General features: G+C 21.9%; 3 protein-coding genes and 1 pseudogene across 3 annotated transcripts, besides 1 other annotated feature; 1 reads left to right on the top strand and 3 right to left on the bottom strand.

Annotated features, from left to right (window-relative positions):
- Positions 1–709: 709 nt before the first annotated feature.
- Positions 710–2539, bottom strand: EHI_125030 (P-glycoprotein 5, putative; the record flags this gene model as incomplete). Its single annotated transcript, XM_644884.1, has 1 exon — positions 710–2539. The coding sequence occupies one exon, from the start codon at positions 2537–2539 to the stop codon at positions 710–712; it is 1830 nt and encodes a 609-aa protein (XP_649976.1).
- A 3940-nt stretch (positions 2540–6479) lies between these two features.
- Positions 6480–11246, bottom strand: EHI_125020 (uncharacterized protein; the record flags this gene model as incomplete). Its single annotated transcript, XM_644883.1, has 1 exon — positions 6480–11246. One exon carries the CDS (start codon positions 11244–11246, stop codon positions 6480–6482), a length of 4767 nt encoding a protein of 1588 aa, XP_649975.1.
- A 1224-nt stretch (positions 11247–12470) lies between these two features.
- Positions 12471–13854, top strand: EHI_125010 (uncharacterized protein; the record flags this gene model as incomplete). Its single annotated transcript, XM_001914100.1, has 2 exons — positions 12471–12913; positions 12936–13854. 2 exons carry the CDS (start codon positions 12471–12473, stop codon positions 13852–13854), a joined length of 1362 nt encoding a protein of 453 aa, XP_001914135.1.
- A 761-nt stretch (positions 13855–14615) lies between these two features.
- On the bottom strand, positions 14616–15566 carry EHI_125000 (annotated as a pseudogene).
- A 2900-nt stretch (positions 15567–18466) lies between these two features.
- Positions 18467–18708: a repeat region.

Raw genomic sequence — 18708 nt, 5'->3', positions numbered from 1 at the left:
AAATAATGAAGACAATGAAATGATAATGAAATAGAATAATCTAATATTGAACAAATCAAATAAAGAATATATTGAATATATCATTATTGTTACATTAATATTTATTATTTCAATTATTAAATATTAATAAATTATTATTCATGAATATTTAATTGATATTTTACAATTTCATTTTCATTTTATTTAATAAATGAAATATTAAATAATAAATGAATGAATAATAATGTAATATATGAAATAATAAAAAGAAAAGATAAATAATAAAGAAATATGATGTATTTAATATATAATATAATTTATTATCAAATATAATAATATCAAATGATGATTTATTTTTATTTCAAAATATTTTGCATCAATAAAAATGTTGCTAAATATTTTGCATCATTAAATTTTGCATCATTAAATTTTGCACTTTTTTTATTTGTTTCAATAAAATTTGCATCCTTTATTTTTTTTCTTTCTTTTCTTCTTTTATCATCTCTTTTGTTTTATTACACTTTATCTTCTTTCTTTTTATATTCTCTCCTTTCTACTTTTATTCTTTCTTCATCATATTCTACTTCTTACTTTCTTTTTATTCTTTTATATCATTCATTCTCTTCTTTTTCAATTATTTGCTTTTTTCGTTGCCAGTTGAAAACATGAAGAAATACTTTTAAGTCATTAACATAAAATGAAACATTGATTAAATTAATATTTATATGAATTAATTCACAGTTCCAAATTGTTGCATAGCAAGTGTATAATAAAATCCTTTCAAATCCATTAATTCTTGATGTGTTCCTTGTTCTACTATTTTTCCTCTCATAATAACACATATTTGATCTGCATTTTGAATAGTCGATAGTCTATGTCCTACAATAATTGTTGTTCTTCCTTTTGATGCTTTGTCAAGTGCTTCTTGTACAATCTTTTCACTTTGTGTATCAAGTGCTGATGTAGCTTCATCAAGAAGAAGAATAGATGGGTTTCGAATCAATGCACGTGCAATTGCAATTCTTTGTTTTTGTCCTCCTGATAATAATGCTCCTTTTTCTCCAATTATTGTGTCATATCCTTCTGGAAGTTTAGAAATAAAGTCATGTGCATTTGCCATTTTAGTACATTCAATCATCTCTTCTTTACTTAGTGTTTCTCCTTCTTTAGCTCCAAGCATGATATTTTCTCCAATTGTTCCTGAAAATAATACTGGTTCTTGTCCAACTATTCCTATTTGATTTCTTAACCATTTGATATTCAACTCTCTTATGTCTTTCCCATCTAATGTTACTCTTCCACCATTTGGTTCATAATTTCTTTGGATTAATTGAATAGTAGTTGACTTTCTACATCCTGATGCTCCAACTAATGCAATTATTTCTCCTTTCTTAATTTCAAGGTCAATTCCTTTTAATACATGATGAGATGGTCTTGTTGGATAAACAAATTGAACATCATCAAATCTAATATTCCCATTACACTCAGTTGGACATTCACCTCCAATAGACTGACAATCAATATCTGGGATTCTATCAATTGTTGTAAATATTTTATAGGCTGATGCTTTTGCTGAAAATAACAAATTTAATGGTGTTGCAATCATTGATAATGTTTGTGATGCAGATAATACTGACATGAACACCATTAATACATCACCAGCAAATACACCTTTACTTCCTCCTTTTCCTCTAATGACTAATGAACCATACCAACTTCCAAGTGCATAAGATGCAATCATGAAAAATGTAATAACTGAAAATCCTAATCCAAGACATTGTCCTTTAATTCCATTAAAGTGTTCATTTTGTTTTATTTTTTCTTCATATTCTTCAATAAATTCATTTTCTTGATTTAATGATTGAACTGTTCTAATATTTCCTATTGTCTCTTCTGCAATAGCACCAGCTGCTCCAAACACATTTAATGCTTTTGTTTCATATTTCATTCCAATTATTTGGAATATTGTGAAAGAAAAGGATGAAAATGGAACAGTTGCCAACACAACTAATGCAAGATCCCAACATTTTGTAAATCCAATAACATACCCTGTAATAACCATTGAGATTATTTGAAAAATCATTCCAAATTTTGGACCAATTCCATCTTGATAATTTTTAATATCTGTTGCTATTCTTGCTGTCAATTCTCCTGATTCTTGAAAATCATACCATGTTGCGTCTTGTCTTAATAATGACTTGAAATATAATCTTCTCGGTTTAATTCCTTCTCTTTGTGAAACTACAAACAATGAAAATGTTCTCAGAAAACTCAACACCATACTTATCACTCCAAAATATACCATCTTCACAACTACTTTATTCACTGACTCTTTTACTCCTTCAACAATCATGTGATTAACTTCTTCATCTATTATTGTATTATCACCTGGTGTATAAATATAACTATTAACCATGTCTCCCATCAAAAGCATCATGAGTGGTTGCATTACTCCATTTCCTAATGAACTTATAAGTCCAACTAGTACTAAAATCACGTCAATCCAATCAGAATATTTGAAAAGTTTTATTACACTAACCTTTCCTTCTGTTTCTTGCATTTTCTTCTTTGCACAAATCTCATTAGGATCAGGTGTTACATTGAATATATTAAATGTGTCTGCTGGTTCACTTGTCAAGTGAATGACTCACATATATTTTAAATAGAATTTATAAACATTGAACCATATTATTAGATATTATAATCTTCTTGTTATATTATTTTCTTCATTTTCTTTCTTATGTATTATTTAGTATTATGAATAATATTCTATAAACAAAATGGTTATTATTATTTATTATTTTCTATTCTATTATTCTCTTCTTCTTAAATTTTCTTTATTCTTTCTCTTTCATTCTTCATTTCTTCTACTCTCTTTACTCAATTTTCTATTTTATTTATTTCATTAATTTGTTTTACTGAATTATTCTCTTATTCTTTATCATCATTTTATATCAATGTTATATATTATTCATTGTTAGTGAATTGAAATTAATTAGAACACTATTAAAATATTGTTTCGTTCACTTAAAATTGGCACTTCATTTCATTTTGAACTAAATATCAATTTCAATACTTAAATTATCTTTTATTTCTTCTTTCTTCATCATTTAATGTTGTGTTATTCATTATTCTTTTATTCATTTAATTTATTCACTTTTAATATTTGATTCATCTTCTTTGTTTCTGTTCTTAATTCTTATTTATTTTTCTATTATCCATTTCTTTATCTCTATTTCTTTTATACACATCTTTCTATTTGTTTTCTTTATAAATTCTGATTGTTATGTTTATCATAAATCTACCTCTTTATTGTATATTATTCTTTCATTATTTATTAAGATTAAGAATGTTTGTTATTCGTTAATCGACTATTTAATCATTTGGTAGTTACTTTCCATTAATTTATAATCTGACAACTTCTTCAGAAATTGTTTATGAGTGTTTTGTTCATCTCATGATTTTATTTCATTAATTTATTTGTTTGATTACCAATTAAATCTTTCACATATTTTCATTCTTTTTGAGCTACTCAAATAAATTTGATTCTGTGAATATATTTAAACTGTTTAACACATTTATTTCATCTCTTTATTCTTGTATCTTCATGTTTGTTTTAATTTGATTTTTCTGTATTTCCATGCAGTTTTAAAATAAAAACATCAACATTACTTATTATGTCATTTCACCACTTCATTCAATTAAATCAATGAAATTCTTTTGTAAAGAAGATATACAAAAACATTCTCACCTCTTTTAATACTGACTTTGTTTCACTTCCTATAACTTATCTTTATTATTCTCTGTTTTTCTTTTAAACATTCGGTTGACTTATTATTTCAACAAAACTACTCTAATATTCTCTTCACTTTACTCATTTATTCTTCTTGTTGCTCATTTAATTCTTTGTCTCCTCAACACTCATAATCTCATCACAATAATATTTCTATCCAATTCCATCTTTTGTTACTTTTCAACATGACTTTTGTGTAATTCCAACCACTCAAGACATTGACTCATCATTAACACATCTATTCTTCCTTCCATAAAATGTGTTTGATTGTTGAATGAAGGCAACGAAAAAAAAGCAAATAATTGAAAAAGAAGAGAATGAATGATATAAAAGAATAAAAAGAAAGTAAGAAGTAGAATATGATGAAGAAAGAATAAAAGTAGAAAGGAGAGAATATAAAAAGAAAGAAGATAAAGTGTAATAAAACAAAAGAGATGATAAAAGAAGAAAAGAAAGAAAAAAAATAAAGGATGCAAATTTTATTGAAACAAATAAAAAAAGTGCAAAATTTAATGATGCAAAATTTAATGATGCAAAATATTTAGCAACATTTTTATTGATGCAAAATATTTTGAAATAAAAATAAATCATCATTTGATATTATTATATTTGATAATAAATTATATTATATATTAAATACATCATATTTCTTTATTATTTATCTTTTCTTTTTATTATTTCATATATTACATTATTATTCATTCATTTATTATTTAATATTTCATTTATTAAATAAAATGAAAATGAAATTGTAAAATATCAATTAAATATTCATGAATAATAATTTATTAATATTTAATAATTGAAATAATAAATATTAATGTAACAATAATGATATATTCAATATATTCTTTATTTGATTTGTTCAATATTAGATTATTCTATTTCATTATCATTTCATTGTCTTCATTATTTCATTTATTATTTCATATTCATTTATTATTTTTTTAAAATCAAATAAACAATAATATTGATATTCATTCATCATATTAATTTAATATAATAAATATACACAACATTTCAGAATAAATAATGAATATTTAAGAATGGAAATATTGAATTATTCTATAATTTATTCAACATAAAATCAATAAAACATATATTTTGATAATATATAAATGAAATAATAAAGAAATATACAATACTCAAGAATTAATAAAAAAGAAATAAAAAGAATGAATGAATATAAAATTGATAAATAATAGAAGAAACAAATAGAAAAACAACGAAAAACAAATAATATAAAAAGAATAAAAATATATAAAAGAATAAAAAGAAAGTAGAAGAAGAATATAAAAGTAATAAAACACAAAGAGATAATAAAAGAAGAAAAGAAGAAATAAAAAGTGTAATTTTATTGTAAAAATTAGAAATATTCAATAATAAGTGTCTAATTTAATGATGTAAAATGATTAACAATATTTTATTGATGAAAAATATTTTACTCCTTTTTATGGTATTGTTCATATGTATAACTTCATCATGATGTTTATTATATAATCAATCATATGTGTTATGTTATTATAACATATAATAAGTGATAAAATATAAATGAAAATGATATGAATATATGATATAGAATATAAAACAAAAGAATAATAAGAATAAATGATAAATAAAAGGAGAAATGATAGTCAATGATATAATAATAAAATCAAAGTATAAAAGATAAAATTAATATTAATATAAATCAAAAGAGAATAAATATAAATTGAAAATAGATATAAATGGTAATAATATAAAAGATGAATAAGATGAATATTCAAATAAACAAATACATTTAAATATAAAAGAATAACAATAAGAAAATCTAAAGAATATAAACATAAAAAACATAAAATAAGAAGAATATAATAATATATATAATAATAAGAATACAATGATATAAATAATATAAACAGAGAATATAAATATAAAAATACGATAGATAAATAACATATAAATAAAAGAATATGAATAATAAAAATAAATATGAATAATCAAATAATCTATTTCATTAATATTTCATACAAAATGAATACAATTGATCATAAAATATAAACATAAATATTTATATATTCTGTATTTATCATATTTTTTATTTATTTTTATTTTAGGAGCAAAATATAATAAATGGAATATTCTATGGATGCAAATTTTTTTGCATCTTTTTTCTTTTTTGTAAATTATTTAGATGCATTTTTTCTTTGCTAATTTTAGTGCCCGAATAGAAATGAACATGATAAAAACAAAATAAGAATCAAAATAATCAAATAAACAATATCAATGAATAAATCATAAAAGACAATATATTTATATAGAAGATAAAAAATAAGAATAATAAATGATAAAAAATAAATCTAATAAATATTAATAAACCTGAAGTGTAGAGAATGAATTAACACAAATATTACAAAATAATAGAATAAAAGTATTTCAACATTAATGAAATAACGTGATTATTATTCAATAAATGATGTATTTACAATTATTTTGAAATATATATATTAAAAATATAATATTTAATGAAATAATAAATGAAATAAAGAAATATAAAGTCACATGTTGAATATTACATTCGATTCATATTTATAAAATAATTGAATTTCATTTCATTATTATGATATTGATAATTCTTTTTCTATTATTTCATTTATTTCATATTTATTTGAAATTGTTTGATTAGTCAAAACATAAAAAAAATTTAAAATATATCAAGAGTAATGAATTAGATTAGGAAAGTTAAAATGGTGATAAGAGATATTATCATCTTAGATATTGAACCACTAACATGACTTTCTTCACATTCTCCATATTTCATTTCATATCCTTCTTTACATCTATTGCATTTCATATCATCACACTCTGAACAGTGTTGATATTCTTCACAGTTGAAATAACACTTTCCTGATGTTAATGTATATTTATTACCACATTTACTACATTCAGTCTCATTACATTTTAAACATTCTCCATATGTAGAACATTCATATTCTTCACCTGTAATAATTTTATATCCATTGTTATATTCATCTTCAAAACATTCATCAAGATTATATGAATATTTGTTATTATTTCCATTACAATTTTTTTCATTAAATATTTCAATTATTAATTCATTTGTTGTAATTGTTGATTTAATACTTCCATCGTCATATGAAATACATCCAGAACTTGTAAGTATTGAACTTATTTTTTCATTTTTCCCACAAAGATTATCTTTATAAATATATCCTTTACTATTAATTTTATTTATGTTTTTAACACACAATGAAATTTTTGTTATAACTGTAAATGTATCTCCATTTATTCCACAGTCTGGTGAGGATGGATAATGTAAATTTAAATATTCTTTTCCATTAAAAACAACCATATCTGAAGACTTATCTGAATTTGTTGTACAATTTCCAACTTCTTTTTCTACAAATAGATAATTTGGCATTAAACAATATATACTTTCTTTATCCATTTCTTCTTTTCTACATATACCATCACTTGTTATTGTACCATCAACACATTGAATACATTTCTTATCATCACATCTAAAACATTTATCAAAACTAGAACATGTTGTTGGATAACATATTCCATTAATCATTTCTAATTTATCTAAACATTCATAACATTGTCCTTCTGAACATTTATTACAATTCATTATTTCTGTACATTTATTTAATTCACATATTCCTTTTTCATTTATTGTATATGTTTCTTTACATTTAATACATTTTTTATCAGTACATTCTGAACAATATTCAAATTTATCACATGTATCAATTTTACATGCTCCATCAATAAGTTCACTTGTTTCTTCACATTCTAAACATTCTTCATTATTACAAAATACACATTTTTCAAACATTGAACATTCTTTTCTTTTACATTCTCCATGTATCATTTCATATCCTTTATTGCATTTTGAACATTCTGTTGTTGTACATTCGATACATCCATTGAATTGTTCACATTCTTCTATCAAACATTTATTATTAAATGTATCTTTCCCATTACTACATTCTAAACATTCAGTTACTGTACATTTTGAACATCCTTTGAAATTGTTACATTCTACATCTTTACATTTTCCTTCTTCATCTATTCCATATCCTTTTTCACATTTCAAACATTCGGAACTTGAACATAATGAACAATGTTCATATTTTTCACATTTTGAATTTATTGTTTCTTCATTTTCTTCATTTTCAAGTGTAATATTACTACATCCTTTAATATAATGTGAATATGCTTTAAGATATACATATTTACTGTCAAATTGGTTTGTTTCTTTTAATATATCACATATTTGTTTTATATCTTCTATACTTATTAACTCTTCTTTAATCGCTATATCAATTATTGCATATTGATCATTTGTTGTTATAATTGTTTGTTTAGTATCATTGATAAAATATTCATTACTTTCTATTCTTATTAATTTCGTCTCTTCAATATATTTGATAATATCTTCTATCATTAATTTAATAATTTCTTTTGTTTCATCTTCATATTCTTTTATCATATCTGTTGTTATTTTTAATGGGATTTTTCTTGTTTTCTTAACTGTTTCAATATCAAGAAATCCAATTCTAACTGCTTTTATTGGTCCAAATATTTTAAATCTTTTTTCATTTTGTGTATTACTAATTACTAATTTTATTTTATATCCTAAATTACATTTTCCATAAATATCAAGTGTATATTCCATGTAATGATCATTTTCTAATCCATATACATATTTTGCTAGAGTTTTATCATTTGTTCCTATGAATGGTATTTCACTGTATTTAACTAAATTGATTAGTGGAAATTCTAGTTTTGGAGTTATATCAAATATTGATGTTGAAAATGACATTCCAACATATGGTGTAATTGTTAAATTTAATTCTGTATCATGTATACAAGGTGTTGGTTTAAATATTTTATCTTCTTTTGTATCTTCTATCTTTAGTTGTGCATAATCACAAATATAAGTACCATCATTGGTATTTATATTTGGATATGAAATATATAATGTATATTCTAATTCTTTTTTGATTGTTGTATCAAGATTAGCTGATCCTGTTATTTGAAAATCAAATGTAATTCCAGAGTCAATAGATGCATCAAATTCAAATGGAATTTTACCAAGTATAATTGTTAAAATATTTTTTAATGATATTTTAGGAATATCAAAAGTGCGTTGAAAATTCATTATACCATTTAATTTATTCTTAAAATTAAATTGCAAATCTAAATGTCCATTTATTTGTGCTTCAAATTTATATGGATTTTGAAATCCAATTTCAAATAGAATAGGTCCAATTTTAAAATTATTAACTACATAACAATCTTCACATGTTGTTGTTATTGTACTATTATAAATTGGTATACTATTATTTTTTAATATATCACATAATCTACAGAATTGTTTTTTAATATATGTATTATTTGTAGGACATATTGAACAATCAGCATTCATAATATTTATTTCTTTTTCTTTTATATTCCCATCTTCTTTAATATTCCATCCAATATTTTTCTCATATGGAATTGAAAATCGTTTTGAATATTGTGATTTACACGATTCTTCATTAATTTTACATTTATAATTATAACTTAAATATAAATAAAAGATTGAATTGTCAATAAAATCATTAATAATCATTGAATATTCATAATAGTCTTTCTTATCAACTATTGTCATTGTTTCAATATTATATTTTTTATCATTTATTTGTTTATTATATCTTAAAAATAATGGATAATCTTCTTTAATTGTAATATATGATTTATCTAATTTTTGATGTTTTAGTGTTTTAAATTTAAATGATAATTGTTTCTTATCATTATCATATTTAATATCATCATCAAATTCTATTACTTTTTCACTATTAATATAAAAGAAATCAGAATATGAATATTGTTTATCATTTCCTTTTTGATATTCAATTTCAATAAAATATTTTGTATCTTCTTTTACTTCTGGTACTCTTATTTTGATTTGTTTCTCGCTTGCTTTAACTCTTTTTATATTATATATACTACTTCTTCTATTCTTTTTTAATTCTATAGTAATTTCTTTGTTACTATTATCCCCTGAATATTCCCATGTTACTACAATTTCTTCTCCCGTTTTAAATGTTTGTCCTAATGTTGGTGTTTTAATTTCTATTTCTCCTTTAACTTCTTCATTACTAATTGTAAATAAATTTGATCTTTTTGTTGAACACCATCCCCCAATAACTGGAACATTCCAACAATTATATCTCATTTCAATATAATATGATGAACTACTTCTAATATTATGTTTATCATCTATTATGAATTTTTGTTCTTTATTGGAAAATTTGTTTATTTGTTGACTCTCTCCAATCGTTTTATCAATTCCGAATCTATTCATTTTTAATTTCATTTTTACTCCTTGTGTATATTTAAATGCATTTGTGTATTCCCATTTAACTAAAATCTCTTTTGTTTTTGTATAATCTATAAATTCTCCTTCTATGGGTGTTGTTACAATAAGAGATTCATCTTTCTCAACATAAAACATTGGTCCTTCTTTTTCTTTATATCCTTCCATCTTCATTTTAACTGTGTAACTTTTATTTTCTTTATATGTATTATCTATTTTAATACACTTAGTATATATTTCACCAACTGAATATTTATTATCTTTGAGGATATATGTTTTATGTCGTTCATATATGTTTTTATAAAAATTTATGAATGAATTTGTAAACTTTATATTTGTTATTGGTTTTTCATTAGGATAAACCTCAAAGATCATCTCCCCTTCAATATCTTCACTTCCTTTAATAAGACTATAACTTATACAATAATAATCATCATGTACAACATTTATAACACCAATTGGTGTTTCAATATTGAATGGCAATGTTTTTTCTGTTGTTTTCACTTCGATATATTCACTTCTTTGTACTACTTCTGTTGAAATTGAACTTATTTTAACTGTTGATGCATCAATATTACTTTCTTCTTTGAAATGTACTTTTCTAAATCCTTTTATTTTATTTTCTTTATTATATCCTCCATTATTCTTTGGATTATAAATTAATTTTGCCTCATTAAAATATTCATTAAATGACACTTTCTCTGTTCTAAGTAAATAATAATATAATCCATCTTTTTCATACATTAATTCAATATTCAATATTCTTCTATTTAATGTACATGAAGTTTTCCACATTTCATTAGACCCTGTAACAAGTGAATTATTACTCCATGTTTCAATATATTTATTGTTTGTTGAAACAATCAAATCATCTCCTTGACATTCAACACTTTCTATTGATTCATCAAAATCAAATGAATGAACATTTGGTTTTATATCAACAGAATATTGTAATTCTGTTTCACCATTATCACCTTTCAATTTGTTGTTAGTTCCATATTCATAATGATTTCCTCTTTGAATAAAACCATCACCTAAACGTGGTGGTTTTATAGGACGTGAATATACAACAAGAATTATTATAAATAGTAATGATATACTCATTTTTTTATCTAATGCTATTTTCAAGTTGAGAATTTTCTTTTTATATTAGTTTTAAACAGGATTTGTCAATAATTATTTCAAATGAAATGTAATCCGGAATTTAATTGTCGATATAGAAACATACGTTATTTGAAATAAATATATTAAAGTAATTAGAATTATTTTCTATTATTTCTTTTTAAATATTATTATAAATCTATTGTTATTTTATTTATGTTTTTGTTATGTTATTTTTATCATCAATTTAAAATTACATATTCATTATATTGTCACTTCTTTGAATATTTTTATTTCAAATAATAAAAAATAACAGCAATGTAAAATAGAAAAAGTGACTAAATGGAGCGTATTAATATTTTATTATACTTACCCCCAATTACATTCCATTAAAAACGATACAAAACGATTAAAAATACATTTTTCATTCTATTTTATTTATTTATGTAATTTTATTACGTTCAGGAATGTTTAAACATCATTCTTATTTTTATTTCTTTACTCCCTTTCTCTATTTAAACAAAATCTTATATTCATTACTTCATTAATAAATATGGGAGATTGGTATGTCAAAGGTTCAAATCTTGCAGGAGAACATGGATTGGTTGAACAAAGAAATTGTCCACAAGGAAGACCTTTTTGCCATCAACTTATTGATGAATGTATTAGAGAAGGAAGAACTTTACATGTTCATCAACAGGATTGGCAGATAAACTCCTTCACTTATGAGAAACTCTAAACATTCTCTAATTTACTTTTATCTTTCTTATTTTATTCTTTCTTTCATAAAAATTATTAGTTTATAATGAATAACTTAACTTCTCATTCTATTATTTTATTTATTACATTTTATTTTTTATTTCATTTCTCAACTTCAGCATTAAACATTAAAACAAAAGAATGAAAAGATAAATTTAATATCGAATGATGTTTAACATATAATTTATAAATAAATATATCACATAACATAATAGGGGGTAATGTAAATTAATAAAATAATCGTTTTGATTTATTCATTTATTTCTATTTTAAAATAATGATAACGTTATGAAAATAAAGTATGAATATATAAATGTAAAATAATAGAAAAGTGTATAAAATAAGAAAGAAATATTAAATACGATAAGTATGAATAACATGAAATAAAAAGAAAATGATAAAATTGATAATTTAGAACAATTTGGAACAATACAATATAATCTAGAAAGAACAAAAAGAAGTGCAGAAATGGCTTATCTTAAAGAATATTATCAACAAAATTTAGTTCAATTTCATAAAGTTGGATTAAAACTTCAAAATGCACCAGAAAATGAAAATGAAGTTGTTGTTGAATCTGATGTAGATTTTCAAATTGATGGAAAGGAATATCTTGTTTTTTTCAATAACCATTTAAGGGAAATAAATACAGTTTTAAATCATTGGTTAGAAATTGAATTTTCAGAAAATGGGATTATTATGCCAAATATTCTTAAAAGTGATATTAGATGCATTTCAGAGACGGGAGAGCCAAGTACGATAGAAAGGTTCTTAACTTCTTTAATTCCAATTTATGGACAATATCAAGAAATTCGTTGTTATTGTAATATTTTAATGAGAGCTTTATATTCAGAAGTAAAAGAAGATGAAGATAGAATCATCAGGATAGCATATCACATTTATAAAACAAAAGAGTTAATTGAAAAAATATGGAAGTGAAATACAAACAGGTAAAATATGTGCTATATGTATTGAAAAGAATTTCAATGGAAAGAGTGAATACATAACAAGTTGTGATGAAGAATTATATCAAGAATTAGAAGCAATACGTTATAAAACAATGTCATCTGACAAAAGTATAGATGAAAAATTTAATGATTTAAATACACTTTTGTATGGGTGTGAGAAAATAATTCAACCAACATTAAATGAAATTAGAAGAATGGAGTTTTGTTTTGTAATTAATAGAGTGAATTATTATCTTACAAGAGAAGAAGAATTATTAAACAACAAATCATATGAAGAATTAAAAACAATGACAAATCTTAGGAAAAGATTGAATCACATTGCTATTAAATACAAACATTTGTATTTAACAAATACACAAATTCTTCTTGGAATTAGAATAAGTCGATGTAAAATTCTTGTTGATAATAGAAAATATAAAACAATATTTATTGAAAGTTCAAATGTCAGAGAATTTTATAAAAAGATTAATAAAAGGTTAGATGCAGAAGTACAGATTCTTACAAACAAATATTCATTCAGTGAATTTCCAATTGAAAAGATTATAAAAACAGCACAAAGTTTAAACCTAGATAACATTCAAGATTCAATAGATAAAAAGAAAAAAGAAATCAATGAAAAAGAAGAAGAAAGAGAAAAGTTATTGGGAAACGCAATGACAGAAGTTGGAAAAGTAATCATAGAGAAAGTAGAATCTATAACAGACATTGCCATTTCAATTTATAATACTGACTCATTGATACAGCAATTTAAAATAAAAGATATAATAGAATATCTGTTTACACGAAATAAAATAGAAAAAGAAAATACAAATGAACAACAAAAAGATGATAAAAAAGAGAATAATAATCCACCAAAAACTGAAACTAATAGTAAAGAAAAGAAATAATTCAATCATCTAATACAAACAAACAAAATAATTCATTACCTTCACTTGCATTAAATAATACACCACTTGGAATTGCAATAAAAGCTGTCAACCCCACTCCAGAACAATTAGATAAATTTCATTCATCATTTAATAACTTTGTTGATGCACACTCAATAACCTATGAAATTGAATCATTTCAAAAACAATTAAATGTATTGGAAAAGTTCAAGAATTATCAAATGATTTTATCAACTTACTCAAACTTAGCATAGTATTGAAAAGAGAGTGGTTATTTGATGAGATTGATAACAATGAATATTTAGGAATTATTGTTACAGAAGATAATAGATATGTTGTTAATCCAGGAATTAGTCTTGAACGTAAAACTAATTATAAAATATATGAAATAGAGAAAGTACTGAATTATAATGAAGGAGATGAAGAATATTAATCAAACTAATAATTTGATTTTATTTTAATGTTTTTGTTGTTTATATTTTCTATAAATTGAAATAAATGACGATGAAATAATGAACTAAAATTATAACATCATTTTCACACATTTTGTATTATTTATTTTGAATATATAGTTTATTAAATTATGTTTTATACTTTTTTTATTTCATTTCAAACAAATATAACAAATGAAAAATAAAAATATTATTTTTATCATACAAATTATCATTCAGTTAAGTTTCATCAATTTATTCTTTATTTCATCATTTATTTATTGTTATTTTATTAAACAAAAAATACGTTTTAAATTATTCTTTCTTCAATTAGAGAATTAATGCGATTATTCCAATAATAACCATACTCACGTTTATTATGCTTATTGGTACTTCATTTGAACAAACATCTTTAATACATTTGTTGTTGATATAATCAAACATGTATCCTTCATCACAATAAGCTAGTACACATTTTGAACTCCACTCTCCATTATCTCCACATTCATATCCTCCATGTCCATGTTTGATATTAATTTCTTTATCACATTTACTATCTCTTTTAACTAATCTTTTATTCTTTGGATTACATTTTGTTTTATATTTCTCTATTATTTTATTTGTTTCTTCTTCAAATTCTTTTATCTTATAATTTGAAAATTGATAAATATTCACTCTTTCATCAATCATATCAGTTAAAAATTCTCTAGGAATTGTTTCATTGTATTCATAATTATATCTGTATGTTTCTCCAACACTTATTCCAAGATTATATCAATATTGTATTATCCATGGATGAGAAAGTACAGAAACAGAGCCAATAACAATTATTGGTGATAATCCTACTTCAAATTCTTCATCTTTACCATATGGATCACCATCAAATCCTACAAGTATAGCTCCTCTACATTCTTTTAACCCTTTTGTTACACATGAACATGCTGAATAACAATATGAATCGGTATAAACTACTATTTCTGTTGGTTTTCTTGGATGTTTCATTATTTTCTTTTTTTGGAAAAACTTCAATTGATGGCTGTGTAACTTTATGTTCAACATCTCCATATTTAATAATATTTGGTTTTGCATACCATTTTCTCTGTCTTCTAATACAATACTTATAAAATAACAATGCATCATCATCTTTAGTGCTTCTACACATACAACCTTCTATTTCTATTTCTTCATCACTACAACTTCATCCTTTCTCACTAGTTTTTGAACCAACAAAATATTCCATATAACTTTTTAACATTGAAGCTGTATTATAAGATTCCCTTGATGATGAAAGAAAATTTATATCATAGTTTGTTGTTAGTGATTTGTAAATCCATGTCCCTAATTCTTCACTTCCATCATTATTCTCTGGAAGAATAATTTGAATTGGATATTCCTTTGAATCAAATAATTCTAACCATTTTTGAAGTAAGTATAAGTCTTTATCAATATCATATCACTTAATAATAAGAGTATTAATATTGTTACTAGATACTTTACAATAAATATTATCATCTTTATCACCATATTCACTTCTCTTACTATGTAAATTTCTGTAATTTTCTTTGTTGATAGAAAGATTTTATCTTCTTGTTTTATTCATTGAGAATGTGATAATTTCAATAATCTGTATTGAAGATCAACATTTTCACCATTTCACATGTATTTCTTAACGGCATATTTGAATATTCTTTTGATAATGGTAATAAAAGTAATTTTCATTGAGTAAATGAATTATCAAGATTAGAATATTTAGATGAACTTTATTTCTTTCCAATGTCTCTAATAATTTCAAATGGATCGTTTCCATTTATTGATTTGACATAAGTATCTTTATTATTTTCTATTTGTGTTGTAACATCAATCTGCACATTTTTATAATAATATTTGTGAATAATATACATATGTTTTTCTTTATGAACCATGACTTTGTTTTATTGAAGAGATAACAATGGATCTTTTGCTTAAATAAATAAAATTTGAATTTGTGAATAAAAATCATATACACTTCCACTGTCATATTTATTTTATTTAATCAATCATCAATATTTACTTTTCATATTGATATAAACCAGTTGTTTGTTTCTTCAATATATCTTTGTATACTTATGATTCTAAATTCATTTTCAAATCATTAATCACTGATTATTTATTATCTTCTGAAAGTATTAATTCATCAACACATTCAAATACATTATCAACAATATCTACAACTGAGATATATTCGTTGTATTTATTACATTGCTTTCCAAATGAGAGTGTAATTAATAAAAGTATTGTATTAATCATTTAATGAATTAACTCTTTTAAAGTTCAATCTTAAATACCCATCAATACCATTACAGTTTTACCAACTATTTCTAATTAACAATATTACTTTCATCATTTTAAAATTGATAAAATAGAATTATTATTAAAACAATATTTTTACATTGGAATTATCCATTTTTATTGTATTTCTTAAAATATTAAACATCATTATTTATCGTCATTTTAATTTAAATACCAAAAATAGAATATTTTTAATTTCATTTATTGTTCTTATCACATTTTATTCTTTTTATTGAACAACAATAAAATTATTTCATTTCTCTTTTTTACTTTTCCTTTCATTACAATTTCAACAAAAAAAAAAAATGATAAAATAAAAACAATGAATTTTTATCACATATGAATTTAAATAAATACTGTAAAAATATTTAAAAAACCAAAAAGAATATTCATATTTATTCCTCACTTGTTTAATTATGAATATATTAATGTACATAATCGAATTTATTTTATGTTAAAATATACATGATTTAATAAATTGTATTCTTGTAATGTTTAATGAATATATGTTATTTCAAAATTAATAATTTAATTAAATACAATTAATATTTATGATAACAAATGAAAAGAATTATTTTAATGATATGTAATGTTAATAAAATTAAATTTATTTCAAAAAATTAAAACAATCGTATTCAAACATTAAATTATTTGATATTCATCATTACTTTTATTGAAAACAACAATGAAATAGAGATACTATTTATTTTTATATTTTGTATTTATGTTATAATGTATTTAATAATTCAATTCCATTCTTTTCAATGATATTTAATTTTAAAAAATGAAATACAAAAATATAGTTAATTCAATTATGTTATTTAATAAAGAAGACAGTGTTCAAGAGGCAATGAAAAAAACAAATAATTGAAAATGAAGAGAAAGAAAGATATAAAAGAATAAAAAGAAAGTAAAAGTAGAATAAGATGAAGAAAGAATAAAAGTAGAAAGTAGAGAATATAAAAATAAAGAATGTAAAGAGTAATAAAAGAAAAGAAATAATAAAAGAAGAAAAGAAGAAATAAAAAGTGTAATTTTATTGTAAAAATTAGAAATATGAAATAAAAGTGTCTAATTTAATGATGCAAAGTAATTGGTATTGTTTTATTAATGAAAAATATTTTATTATTTTATGTTTATTATTTATATGTATAATTTCATCATGTTATTTATTATATAATCAATCATATGTGTTATGTTATTATAACATATAATAAGTGATAAAATAAAAATGAAAATGATATGAATATATGATATAGAATATAAAACAAAAGAATAATAAGAATAAATGATAAATAAAACGAGAAATGATAATCAATGATATAATAATAAAATCAAAGTATAAAAGATAAAGTCAATATAAATCAAAACAAAAGAGAATAAATATAAAATGAAAATAGATATAAATGATAATAATATAAAAGATGAATAAGATGAATAAACAAATAAACAAATACATCTAAATAGAAAAGAATATAAATAAGAAAATCTAAAGAATATAAACATAAAAATAATAAAATAAGAAGAATATAATAATAAATAGATAATAAGAAGATGATAAACATAATATAAAAAGAAATAAATAACATAATAATAAAAGAATATAAATAATTAAATATGATTAATCAAATAATCTATTTCATTAATATTTCATATAAAACTACAGGTGATTATAAAATATAAACATAAATATTTACAAATCCTGTATTTATCATATTTTTTATTTTTTTTATTTTTTTTTAAGGAGCAAAATATAATAAAATGAAATATTCTATTGATGGAAATTATTTTGCATCTTTTTTCATTTTTGTAAATTATTTAGATGCATTTTTTCTTTGCTAATTTTCGTACCCGAAAGAGAGGTATAGAAAGAATATTACAATCAAAAATATGTAGATTAAGAGATTTACTTAATAATAAACAATATATGAAATTAAAAAGAATAATACATATTAAGAAATATGATATATACCATATTAAAATAAAAACAAATAAACAAATAAACTATTATAAATACATCAGAAAGATGAAAAGAATAGAAATAGAAGCAAGAAAGAATAATGGAAAAGAATAAGATGGAATTATAAAATGATGA

The sequence above is a fragment of the Entamoeba histolytica genome, genomic scaffold (genome assembly GCF_000208925.1).
Source record: "Entamoeba histolytica HM-1:IMSS scf_1104750518207 genomic scaffold, whole genome shotgun sequence".
In the NCBI taxonomy this organism is placed as follows: domain Eukaryota; phylum Evosea; order Mastigamoebida; family Endamoebidae; genus Entamoeba; species Entamoeba histolytica.
Note: the sequence above shows the minus strand (reverse complement) of the source record. Positions and strands in the feature narration are given on the sequence as shown.